Below are 12,354 nucleotides of genomic sequence, written 5' to 3'. Positions count from 1 at the left end.
TATGATGAACAAAATCTTTATGCCTCACTTTATTTCAGAGTTACATTTCTGTCTTCAGTGCAGACGTTACAAATCAGTGACAGTGTGATTTGAGCCACACGTACTAATGCACTCGTGTGTCTTTACAGTATTGCTATATTCACGTCCCCTCTTGATTAAGATTTTCCAGACAACTGTTCCAACAAATCTATCCAGAGTTCAGAGGGGGGTCTTGCACATCAATGCACATGTTTTTCTGTCCTGTGCACTGATGAAACACATTGGCAGTCCTCCACTTGCATCTCACACTGTTGTCCTGAGAGCCGTTTTTGTAGTTTTATTCATTTCCATCTGCATTTTGGTCATGTTAAACCTTATTAAAAGTCCTGTTTTAACCATTACAGGCACCAATCTCTTAAACACTAGGAAAAGACAAAGAAAAGAGAAAGAAACTAATTACAGTTTTCTGTGACTGAAATGCAGTTAGTCTTTGTTGAAAATTTGGGGTTGTAGCAGCATATCCTCCTCATTAAGCCCTTGTGAACTATGTTCCATTAGGCTTTAGTCTGTGGTCTGCTTACAGCAGTTCAGAGGACCTTCACAAGTCATTTGTCCAAGCACATTACTGTCTTTCTTGGGTTCTCTTTGAAAAACTGTCAGAGCTCAGGTTTTCCTCATCATCCGACGGGTTTGCCAGATCTGGAACTTGCTATAGGCGGTCTGCAGCATTTCCTCCAAGTGCCCTGTGAGCTGTGGGAACACCAAAGAGACTTTAGCACTACATCTACGAGGTGAAAGAAAGCCTCTGCAACACTGTCGATGGCTCAAAAACTTACATTTGTACTCAAATACTGACGCTGAATTTTCTCCTTGAAAGGATGAAGCTTAGTCATTTGAAATCTCTCGAGGTTCGACTTCATTTTAATCACCTGCAAGATAAAATACAAGCTGAAACAAATAAATATAAAAAACAAACAAGTTAACGATGTCCAGACACAGATAGAAGTCAACTAATTCACAAAAGTTTCAGCTTTGTGGTGGCAAGCATGTCTACTAGTAATCATAGCAAATATGTAGTTAAGTATACTTATTGTTTTACTTAGTTTACTCATGAGTTTTCTTGACATTTCTTAAGTGCTGGGATTAGTTATGCTGGTGGGATGAGTCACAGATGTCACAATATTGTCAAAGTGAGAAAAAGGGCAAAGTCAGCAAACTCTTAAAAACAGTTTTCTTTTACCAAGATTTTACATGGGATTTTACAGCTTCAGTTTTAATGTATCAGTGATAATTTCAGTTAACAGTCAAATTCATTTACACAGGTCTTTTTAACCTGAAATAACAGTGCAATTGGGAGAGCTGCTACTAAGATGTGTCAAAAAGCTTAAAGACGAAAGCTTTTTTCTTCCACTTTAATTTCAAAACTCAAAGATACAGTATTGTGAGAATGTCTTGAGCCACCCCTCATTTCGTTATATTTTGCTGACCTTCAGTCTAAGAAGCTTAGAAAGAAAGCGAGCAGACTTCTTCAAGTTTTGTGAAAATGAAAACTTAAAGAAATCCAGCCACTTTCTTTCCAAGCTCCATAGAGTACCATGACCTGGATGACTGAGAATCTACACAGACATATTACTGACCTACGAAATTATCAGGCATAAAAATGAGCCAATTTTTTGTAATTTTTCACATTTTGTTACTAGCAGCCTGACACCCCCCCACACGCAAAAACCACACAATTTCTCCTCATTCTTTAGTTCACTCTATGAAAAATGGCAAAGATAACATATTTTAGTATTTTGCAATACTGTTTGGAAAACATCTGATGGCAACAGCTTCATTTTACAGCATGATAATGATCCCAAACACAATATCCTTCAAGAAGCCAGAAGAAATATTTCTGAGGACTACTTACAGAAATTACATAAAAGCTTGCCTAAGAGAGTTCAGGCTGCGTCGAAGAATAAAGGTGGTCATACCAAATATAAACTTTCGCTCTTGTTAGAATTGTACAAACTCTGTTTTTTCCTTATATACTGTACACACAGCACCTATTTCCCATTGTCCTAGGAAAATATAAAGAAATGATTGGCTCAAGACTTTCGCACAGTACTTATGTTCATGTTCACTCAATATTAATGCCAATTAATTAATTACTCCCAAAACTACATGCAGGCAGAAATATACATTAAATACAAAGATGATTTTCTTGTGTAGTCAAATATATGGGTCACAGGGATAATGGAAACAAAATGAATGTCAGTCACCTTCTCCTCCAAAAACGGTGTATTTACAGGAAAACAGGACCAGAAGTGTCTCAATAGCTCTCCAGCAGCTACATAAAGATGCTTCAACTCTCCCTGAACCTCAGTTGGTACCATTTCTGGAAGGAAAAAAGACAAACCTTAATTATTCTCAAAGCTGTTAAGTAAAATATGTTTCAATACAAGACAACCGATGGTTTTTGTGGTGGAAATTAAACACATTTAAGGAAAGAAAAATACTGGCAGCTGCCAGTGCTACCCCCTCAGCCTCCAAGCAGATACACCTAACATATGAATATCAAAATCCTAGGTGACTTCCTTTTTGAGTTATCGCATTAACAAGATTTCCAGAAACTTCTAACTGTGACGTTGAGGTCACTGAGATTTAAACTGTCCAAGATTTTTATTAAATGCACCTATGATATGAATTGGAAAATCCTACATTGCCTTGTTCACAAGTTATCCACGCCGCCCACCTCAGGTGACAACAATACCTGATCAGCACATATCTCAGCAGATAGAAATTAAAATTAAAAACTTGACATTCATCATGTTGCTCAATCGTTTATAGCTTGCCAATAGTCAGCAACAATGCTTTTACTGAATCTGTAGTACACACTTGTAGTATACACTTACGATTTATGGCTTGCTGTGCACCTCCCTGCATGAGGACGCCACCTGGAGAAAGTGCTGCAATGGCAGAAGTAGCTGCTGTGCTGGACAACACCTACAAAAAGCGTGACTGTAGTTAAAATCTGTCATGCTCATAATTTGATAAAGCTGTAACAGTAAGCAGATTAGGTAATTACAGTGATATCAACAGTACAACTAAATGTAGAGGATCTGAAATTGAATTTTTTAGCTCTGAGAGGTTTGATTATCCATCCATCCATTTTCTTCCGCTTACTCAGGGCCGGGTTGTGGGGGCAGTAGCCCAAGCAGAGAAGCCCAGACCTCCCTCTCCCCAGCCACCTCCTCCAGCTTATCCGGGGGAACACCCAGGCGAATCTCTCCAGCGTGTCCTGGGGCTGCCCCAGGGCCTCCTCCCAGTGGGACATGCCCAGAAAACCTCACCCAGGAGCAGTCCTTGTCAGATGCCCGAACCACCTCAACTGGCTCCTTTCGATGTGGAGGAGCAGCGGCTCTACTCTGAGCCCCTCCCGAATGGCCGAACTTCTCACCCTATCTCTAAGGGAGAGGGCAGCCACCCTTCAGAGGAAGCCCATTTCCACCTATGTTTTCCCGATCTCATTCTTTCGGTCACTACCCGAATCGTTAGATTATCTCTAACAATTTAAATACTCAAGTACGATAATCTAAATCTTTTTTTTCTACCAAAGAATAAATTAATTCCAAAATTGTAGCAGACTGAACTAATTAAATATTGCAATATATTACAAAGTTTACAATATATAAGAAAGCTCTGATAATCACCCCTTGAAACTGAAAATATCAACATCATCTACTGATTGCAGTCTGGGAAAATGAAATGTCTCCCAATCAGATGACATAGGCAACACTGAATATAAGCTTCAGTATGTGAAATCTCCCATCTCTGAGGGAAGAGTCATAAATAATGGATGTCTGCCAAGGTTTTCCCAGTAAATGACAGGGCTGCTTTGTGATGGGTTTAAGCACTTAACTTCCTGGCTTATATTTCCATTTAAATGGACTTGTTCACAACATTAACTATGTGTTTAAAAGCCTTTCTGCCTTGACTTTCTGACACAGAGTACTGGAGGCTTACATCCTAAACATGTGCCTAGAGCGACACTGATTACCAAGCTGTAAGAACAACAACATCACAGGGATATCAGACTCTTTGTTGGGCACCTCCCTGACATGTGCTCTCCTGAACTTTACCTGAAAATTAGTTGCTAAACTTCATAGCTGTGCATGAATGACTCCAAAGATCAGTGACGGTTGAATCACAACAGAGGCTCATCATTAGCATGCATGCATTTAATTGTAGTCTGAATGAGTATGTGAATGCAGGTGAAGATCTAATGACATCTTTAGCCAAATGCTAAAGTAACAGAAACACAAAGTTTGGGCTCTAACCTGAGTGAGGCTGGGTTTATAATTAGCCATCTCATGACGGATGTAGTTGACAGAGTTGATGATATCTTGGCTAGTTGTATACTGCTGGGATTGAAGTGGCACAGGTCCATGAGCATACCTTATAAAAAGAAAAGTGAGAAACATCAGATAGAATCTGGCTAAAAACGAGGCAGTTAGCCTAAAACATGAATCAGTGCTGCAAAATAGAAGAGCAGCACCTTCTGCTATAGCAACAGTATGCTGTAGCAAAAACATTTGACCTTGTATTACATCACATCTATTATGAAACACTTCAAGTGAGAACTTTGTACATAAGAAGTAAGGATCAGCAACAACAAACCCTCTTCTCAAACTTTGTAGAACTCTACAGCCAATAATCAGCCAAGCAAACTATCTCGGCTATACAAACTTTTCTAAAGCTGACAGCTAATCAGCACCTAATGCAGCACTTCTGTGAGCTGCGAGCCAGTGCAGGGAAAAACATGGCATGAAACTAAGATTAATAGATATAATTTCTGTTGGGAAAATAAACTAGCATTATATGTGGATGTGATCTTTTTTGGCTTCTGATGTGAAGGGTTTGTGTTCAATTTACTTAACTCATGTAAACAATATACAGAAGAGGTTGCAGGTAAGAACTACTGAGCTAATAATGGTTTAGTCAAAAGATACAGCCAGGCAATGATGCAATCAAAAACCACCGGACTTTCCAAAACTTCCAGTCTTTGTTCTGTCAGCTTCCTCATCTGCAAAAATCTCTCAATAAACTACATTTCAAAACACAAACGCAGCTTACTGAACAATTTCATAAACTGCAAAATTCTTGGAAAATAAAAGACAGCTAAATTACATCAGTTGTTTGTATGTTAACCTAGATGTTTTTAAATTTTAGGAAAAAACAAAACGGTAAATGAACTGGTTCTCATATAGCACTTTTCTACTCTACCTGAACACTCAAAGCAGTTTATTCAACCTGCCTCACTCACCCATTCACTTTATTCTTTAATTTATTGCTTTTTCTACGTGCTTTCTGTCTAACATTCACACACAACTTGAGAGCAACTTGGGGTTCGTATCTTGCCCATACTAACTCCATCTTGGCTCTTCGTATGGTGTTTTAGTATCTTGGCATGCAGACTTCAGTAGCAAGAGATCAAACCACCAGCCTTCCGATTAGCAGATGAGCTGCTCTATCTCCTGAGCTACAGCCAGCCCATAAGTTGTGTGTGTACGTTTTACATTTATTAACTAATGATAATTTAGAATCACTTTACACCTGTTAACCGATGATATTATTCGATTAAAAAAAACCCCCAAAAAACATGGAGTCACCCAGAAAAAATTAAATAATATATATGAAAATAAGTGGACATGTGGTACCTGTCAGACTTCTTCAGGTTTAATGGGACTGTTTTTGGTCTGTTTTCCCTTTGCAGATCCTCAAATTCTATGGCTTCCTGTAGTTTAACCTAAGAAAGTTTGTCCACAGAACAGAGTCAGTGAAACTGCTACAGAGAGCGCTATACTGTGAAAATGCAAAGCCACTGTACCTTCTTAACAGGAGGTTGAAAGAAGTCAGAATCCCTCGAGTTTCCATCCGTACTGCTTGTCTCACTGGCTTGGTCAGACGCCAACTCCCTTCAAAAACAGGAGATTTTCAGGAAAATGATAAAAGACACTGAAAAGCTTGCACTCAGGTTTAAGTGTGACTTCTTTACCCTCTCCTCGAGCCTGCTGCCAGGACCATGGCACTGTGATGGTTGAACCGCTTTATAATGGCAGAGTTACTGCTGTCCTTCACCGACTTGTTTGCATTGGATGTTGAGGGCTGTGTTGTGCAAATTCCATAACCCTGTGTCACAAAAAACAGGTTTTGATAGGTAAAGGAAGGTAAATGATTAAAGAGTTATCACAAATGACTGAGGATGGCTAATCATCTCACCTCATCTAATGTTTTATCCTCCAACGACTGGAGGTCAACCAAAGGATTCTTTACTCCTTGAGTCACGAGAGACTTTAACCCTGCATGGATTGAATGTTAAAACTTTACATTAATGGCTTCTTACATGTGGTGGCAGTCCTAGAAAGGAGTCAGATTGCCTACCCTTCTCATCCTGCTTTGCACACTCTGAGAAGATATCCTGTGTCCCTGTGTTGATGCGGTCTCGGTGAAAATAATGTGACTGGAAAAAGCGGGTCCAGAACTCCTTTTCTGTCAGGTTATGAGGCACATTTTCGCTATACTTCTGCTTCACTGCAAGTAAAATGCAAAGTCAAAAAATTACATTTCTAAATGTCATGAGGAACACCAGCTGCACATTTAACACCCCACTCACAGAATGTACATTCCCAAATTTTGAACTGTAAATTTCCAGATTGTTTTATTCTATTTAACTTTTTTTAATGCTCTTAGAGTTGGCGATAATGTAATTCTTTACCTGCAGGATATGTTCTGAAGATGGATTCAATAATGTCAGCTGTCAGGTTATATCTCAAGCCATTGCAACCATCTGTTTGAGGTCTAATGTCTGCCTGTGGAGCATAAAAGTGAGGTCTGTTAAACTTTAGCTGTAGGTAAGAGCTTCAGATTAGAAAATGTGACATAATTATGTCAGACTTCATGGACTCACCAAAAATGCTCCAGATATACCGACTTCCTGTTTGTTGTTATACGGTGAGGGGTCTGTGTTGTTAATGCCTCCTAACCGGTTGGCCCAGAATTCCTCAGCACTGATCACTTGGCTCACCACGAGGTCTTTATATAGCTGGAAAAGCACCGGATCTTCTTGAAGCATCCTGCAGGAGAAAATAAAAAAATAAAAGAGTAAAAGTGTGTTGACACATACAAATGTAAAGGAGCTGGGAGCATCTTTATTTACTTTACTCCATTTCTCTGTCAGCAATAAGATACATGCAAACTGACAAGTCGATCTTTGATTTAAGAAGTACCAGATCAGTGTATTATTATTTTTTTAACTTTTATTGCACTACAAAGTCAATTTGGTTTTAGTGTTTTCATTAATTGTGTTTATTTTATTAATTTCAGCCATATCTTGTATGATCAGACACACTAATGTGGAATGCAGCGTTTTTGAAATGTGTAACCTGATCACAATATTTCCACACACCATCCACACTACTCCTACAGCATTTTAGTATCCTTTAACCTAGAAACTTAGCCTAACCTAGAAATGCTACTGGTCCAGCTTTAGTTGAAAATTGTGGGTCTGTGTTTTAGTCTAGATGGGCAGAAAAGACACTTTTGGAAATGCTGATGCTGGCTTGTTTAATAGTTCAGTCTCATCAGCCACAAAATTTAAGCAGAAACATAACAGCTTCCTAATCAGGTTAAATGTGTGTGTGGATAATGCTCCTAGATGAATTTTCCTTTTATAACAATTCTTTTTCTGTTGTCTACTACCATGACCACTTTATACTCAGTTTGTTCTTTGAGTAACAGTTTCACTTCATCATTGACTCCCCATAGTATTTCTCCACAAAATTAGCCTCTGCCTCCTGTTTACATTAGTACATGCATGCCCACAGTGCAAACGTAACTGGCCACTTGTGTGAAAGCTGCCAGCTTATTATATTTTGTATTGAAAAGAGCAGGTAAATAATGAGATTATCATTATATTTCCCCTCTTGCATTTTTACCAGCCTTTATTTATACGTATTTATAAATTCCAACAGCACTAAAAAGGCAGACTTAAAAATTCAGACTTAATATCTGTTATTACTAAAGTCAAATGTAAGTCAAATATAGGACAATGTAAACAAACAAATTAAAAAAAATCTAAATTAAATTGAATCATCTCTGATGTTATTCTTTGTATACAAATGTGTCAAACATATTCAGAGCTAGTAATGAGTATATTTCCACACAGGTCTGCAGGACAAGCATTTGCGATTTGCATTATGTTTGCAGAATATTTGTAAAATGGGAAATCCTGTGGCAGAGCCAAAAGGATTATCATGATACTAAATAAATATGAACAACTATCGAGAACTCAATAGGAGTTTACAGAGAACTCTGAACAAATATTACAAAAATGAGCTTTAAAATTTATAAAAAATGAAGTTAAAACTACCACATGAAAATATGTCACAAGAGATGAGCTAAGGTAGTTCGCAGTATCTTAGCAGCAGCATCCCTCTATTACATGTCAATGCCAAAAACAAACAACTAGAGATTTTAACAAAGCAAACTATTGGCAACCATATGGACCACATGTGTGATTTTATTACATACCAACCCATAAGGAATAAGCAAATGATGTCATGGATGACAGACAATGTGTTTTCCTCTCTAGCTTTGGCCAATCTGAATATGAGAGCTAACACTGTGATAATGCTACGTTCCATTTGAAGTCAGAAAATTCAGAGTTCCCAGGCTGGCTTTTCCACTGGAATACCCTCTTTAAAAATGGGAAAAGTCACACCAATCCAATAAACAAAGTAAAAGTTTAAAATAATCTGTATTACCACTGTTATGTATTTTTGACTCAGACAACTGATCAGGCTCTATTTGTAGCAGCAGCAGGCATTGCGCTGTATTCCAGGTATTGCTAGTCATGGCTGAATGACTACGTTTCTAGATAACAAACAAAACCAGGTTTTCCCACTTCTACTGGTAAATTGCGGTCCACTCAGGTTTGAAAGCTCTGAGATCCAACTTCTCAGGAAAAAACAAATGCAGCATCTCAGTACCAGAGGGTTCCCCCTTATAACATAGCTTGAATCTACACCCCAGATATTTGACACAATTTGATAATAAAGGCCCCTATTTAAACATCCAAAACTGAATTACAGAAGATGACCAACACATATTACTACAGGCAGGTTAGTATAGACTGAGATTACTTCTGCTAAAACATTACCCTTAATTGATGCATGTATCTATGTTAAAAATGTACCTGTTTTTCTCCTCCAACTCCTTGTTGGCTTTCTTCTTGAACTTAGGCAGCAGCTGCTGCAGCAGTTCCTTGGCAGCCTCTCGGTCTTTGAGTGCAGTGCTCTCGTTGGCAAAGTGGAATGTGGTGCTCTCGCCAGTGTGAAGGACGAGCTGGAGCTGGACTTTGGCTTTCCCATCAGGGCTGATCTTCTGACCTGTACAGAGCAGAAACAGCAGTTTGAGCACTTTTCCTAGAGATGAGTATTTCTGTGCCTCGATTTGTAGTTTAACGGCTTCTAGTACTCACAGCGGATATCTGCATACAAGTGGCTGACTGTGAAGCGGTCTTTGCCTTCTGGACCCCAGGCTATACGTTCAGCCATCAGATAGAGTGTACCATCCTGCTTCTTCTGGCGGACCTTTTTCACCACCAGCAGCACCTCCTCTGATAGCGATGTCATGGCTCAAAAACAACTAACTGAGAAAACAGATAAATTGCCGCTGATTATGAGCAGTAACTACGCGCTAATGTAATCACTCACTATAAACTGGAGATTAGCAACACATATGGGCTAGTGACATGAAAAACACTAACGGTAGCTCAAATAAAGCGAACAGTTTATTTCTCTAAGATATTCAAGTACCTCAAATAAGCTGCAAGCAATAATAATTTAAACTCCCTCCACTATAGTGCCATAAATGTAAGTTCTCCTTCTTAGGAAGTCTCTCCTATATAACCTTAATGGCACTTAAACCCATGCAAAGTCGCCGTGGTGTTGACCGTTTTGTTATATCTACTCAGCTAAGCTGCCTAACGTTAGCTAACAGTGAAGGAGAGAAAAGCTTCAGGGTGAAGTCGGGAGAAAACTTACTTTACCTCAAAAGAAATCAATACTGCAAAGAACGCCTTGCTTCCCCTCAACACATAATCTTGACACGCTTTATCCTTCAGTATAAAAACTGCAGAATTAGTTACACTGGCGATTTTTTTCACGACTCCGGCAACGAGCGACTCGACTTCAGCGCCGACATGACTACCGAGCGGTGTGTTACACTATAAAGGTTCCGGTGGGATGAGGCGAAGAAGACCGTCGTTCCACCAAAGTCAGAAGTGAAAGGTACGATTTCTATTTAATGTGCATTTTAACCACATATAGATATGTAACCAGTAATTACGATGCTGTTAAGGATGATATTAAACATGATTGAGGTGGGACAGTATATGGCATTTTGCATTAACTCATTTAATGTGAACAAATGTTTCAAATATTAGGCTGAAAATGTAACACAACGCATTATTGTAAAGTTTGTATACATTTTTAACGGCATAAAATTGTAATCTATCGTTACCTGTCACTTATTAGGTGCGCCTTTCTAGCATCAGACCCCCCTTTTCCTTCAGAGGTGTCTTAATTCTTCTTGAATACATTCTTCAAGGTGCTGGAAACATTCATATGAGATTTTAGTCAATATTGATCTGACAGCATCGCACACTTGCTGCAGATTCATGATGTGAAGCTCCTATTCATCCACTTCCGAAAGTCTATTTACTTGAGATCTGGTGAGGCCATTGAATACAGTGAACTCATTGTCATGTTCAGGAAACGAGTTTGAGATGTGCTGAGATTTGTGGTACACTTATTTTGCTCAAAACAGCAATTTTTGAAGATGGGTACACTGTGGTCATAAAGAGATGAACATGGTCAACAAAAATACTCAGGCATGCTGTGGCAATTAAATGATGCTCATTAGGTACAGGTAAGGGGCCCAGAGTTTAACAAGAAAATATCCCCTACACACCATCATACCACCACCAGCCTGAACTGTCAGTTTCTGTTTCTGACCCTAACGTCTGAGTGTTCCAGCAGAAATCAAGGCTTATCAAACCAGGCAACGTTTTTCCAGTCCTCTGTTGTCTAGTTTTAGTCAGCTGTAACTAGGGTTGCAAACTTCACAGAATTTTCAAAGATGGAAACTTTCCATGGGAATAAACGGGAATTTATGGGAATAAACTGGGAATTTTCAAAATTGAAGGTTGGCTCTTCTTAGGGAACTTAAATATTGACATAATATTGACAAAAACAAACAAATGCAATTCAAATACACTTGAATATCCATGCCATTCCTTAATCACATGTACAGAGCACATGCTTGCTGCATGGCTATTGAGACCACCTACTGGCACTGTGCATGCCTCCATCACATGTACACATGGACCACACTTTTGAGCCTGAAGGACAAAGAGTATTGAAGGCACACATTTGAGCCTGTGGACTTAACAAGTGAGGTAAGTTTTGATGATATTATGGGAAAATATATTCATTAAATGTTTAAATTGTGAATATCACATAAAATGTATTAATCTGGTAGATAGCAATCTGATAAGATGCTAAATAAAATGCTAGCATCTGTTAGATGCTAAATAAGCCATAGCTAGTATAACATAAAGAAGATACTAGCTTCCTCATTTGGCTGTTTTGTTTTGAAGGTCATTCCAGTTGTTTAGCTAGCCTTACTATTTATATCTGTTTATTATCATATTGCAATTGTATTATTACGATTTCTTGCATTGCATTAGCATTTTTACAAGCTCTTGTTTTATTTTACAGAAAAATGCCATGTGCGCTATCTGATGTGTGAAGACATTTTACACCAGCTAATGTACAAGGGAAATCTGTATATATGTGTAAGTATTGTGATAAGACGTATGTGAAGAATGCCACAAAAATGCAGCAGCACATTGCAAAGTGCAAAAAAATTCCTCAAGGGCCAACACATGCAGCAGCCAGGAATTCCACTCAAGGGGAAAATGAATCTGTTTCAGCTGTATCAGAGTCAGATACCCACTCATCAGCTCCTGGTCCCTCTGGCATCAGAGGATTCTTTCATTTTATGGATGACACTAGCCAGAAAAACGCAGATGAGTGTTTCGCTCGTGCAATCTATGCAACTGGCTCACCCCTGATGCTGACATCCAATGTGTACTGGAAGAGATTTTTGAATGTTCTCCGACCAGCATACATTCCCCCAACCAGACATGCATTGTCTACTCATCTACTGGATGAAGAGTTCAGGCAAAGGTGAAACAGACCATTGACTAAGCTGACTGTATTTCAGTCATCTCTGATGGATGGTCCAATATCAGGGGACAAGGAATTA

At 38.8% G+C, this 12,354-nt stretch overlaps 1 protein-coding gene across 1 annotated transcript; it reads right to left on the bottom strand.

The window, feature by feature from the left end:
• Positions 1 to 14: 14 nt before the first annotated feature.
• gtf2h1 (general transcription factor IIH, polypeptide 1) lies at positions 15 to 10,280 on the bottom strand. The gene is made up of 15 exons (XM_013268718.3): positions 10,073 to 10,280; positions 9,503 to 9,673; positions 9,218 to 9,410; positions 6,932 to 7,097; positions 6,740 to 6,833; positions 6,406 to 6,555; positions 6,244 to 6,323; positions 6,020 to 6,153; positions 5,852 to 5,939; positions 5,682 to 5,770; positions 4,302 to 4,419; positions 2,877 to 2,967; positions 2,244 to 2,359; positions 816 to 908; positions 15 to 729 (listed from the first exon to the last, which is right to left on the bottom strand). The coding sequence occupies exons 2-15, from the start codon at positions 9,654 to 9,656 to the stop codon at positions 643 to 645; spliced, it is 1,653 nt and encodes a 550-aa protein (XP_013124172.1). The 5' UTR covers positions 9,657 to 9,673; positions 10,073 to 10,280; the 3' UTR covers positions 15 to 642.
• Between the last annotated feature and the right edge of the window lie 2,074 nt (positions 10,281 to 12,354).

Source organism: Oreochromis niloticus, linkage group LG7, assembly GCF_001858045.2.
Source record: "Oreochromis niloticus isolate F11D_XX linkage group LG7, O_niloticus_UMD_NMBU, whole genome shotgun sequence".
NCBI classification, from domain to species: Eukaryota; Metazoa; Chordata; class Actinopteri; order Cichliformes; family Cichlidae; genus Oreochromis; species Oreochromis niloticus.
The sequence above is the reverse complement of the archived record's forward strand: the minus strand, read 5'-3'. Positions and strand labels throughout refer to the sequence as shown.

Coding starts and splice junctions, on each gene's coding strand:
- gtf2h1 (XM_013268718.3), bottom strand. CDS start 9,656: ATGACATCGCTATCAGAGGAGGTGCTGCTGGTGGTGAAAAAGGTCCGC. Junction 6,834..6,931: donor GTATATCTGGAGCATTTTTG/GTGAGTCCATGA, acceptor TATGCTCCACAG/GCAGACATTAGACCTCAAAC. Junction 2,360..2,876: donor TGCACAGCAAGCCATAAATC/GTAAGTGTATAC, acceptor TTTTCCTTCCAG/AAATGGTACCAACTGAGGTT.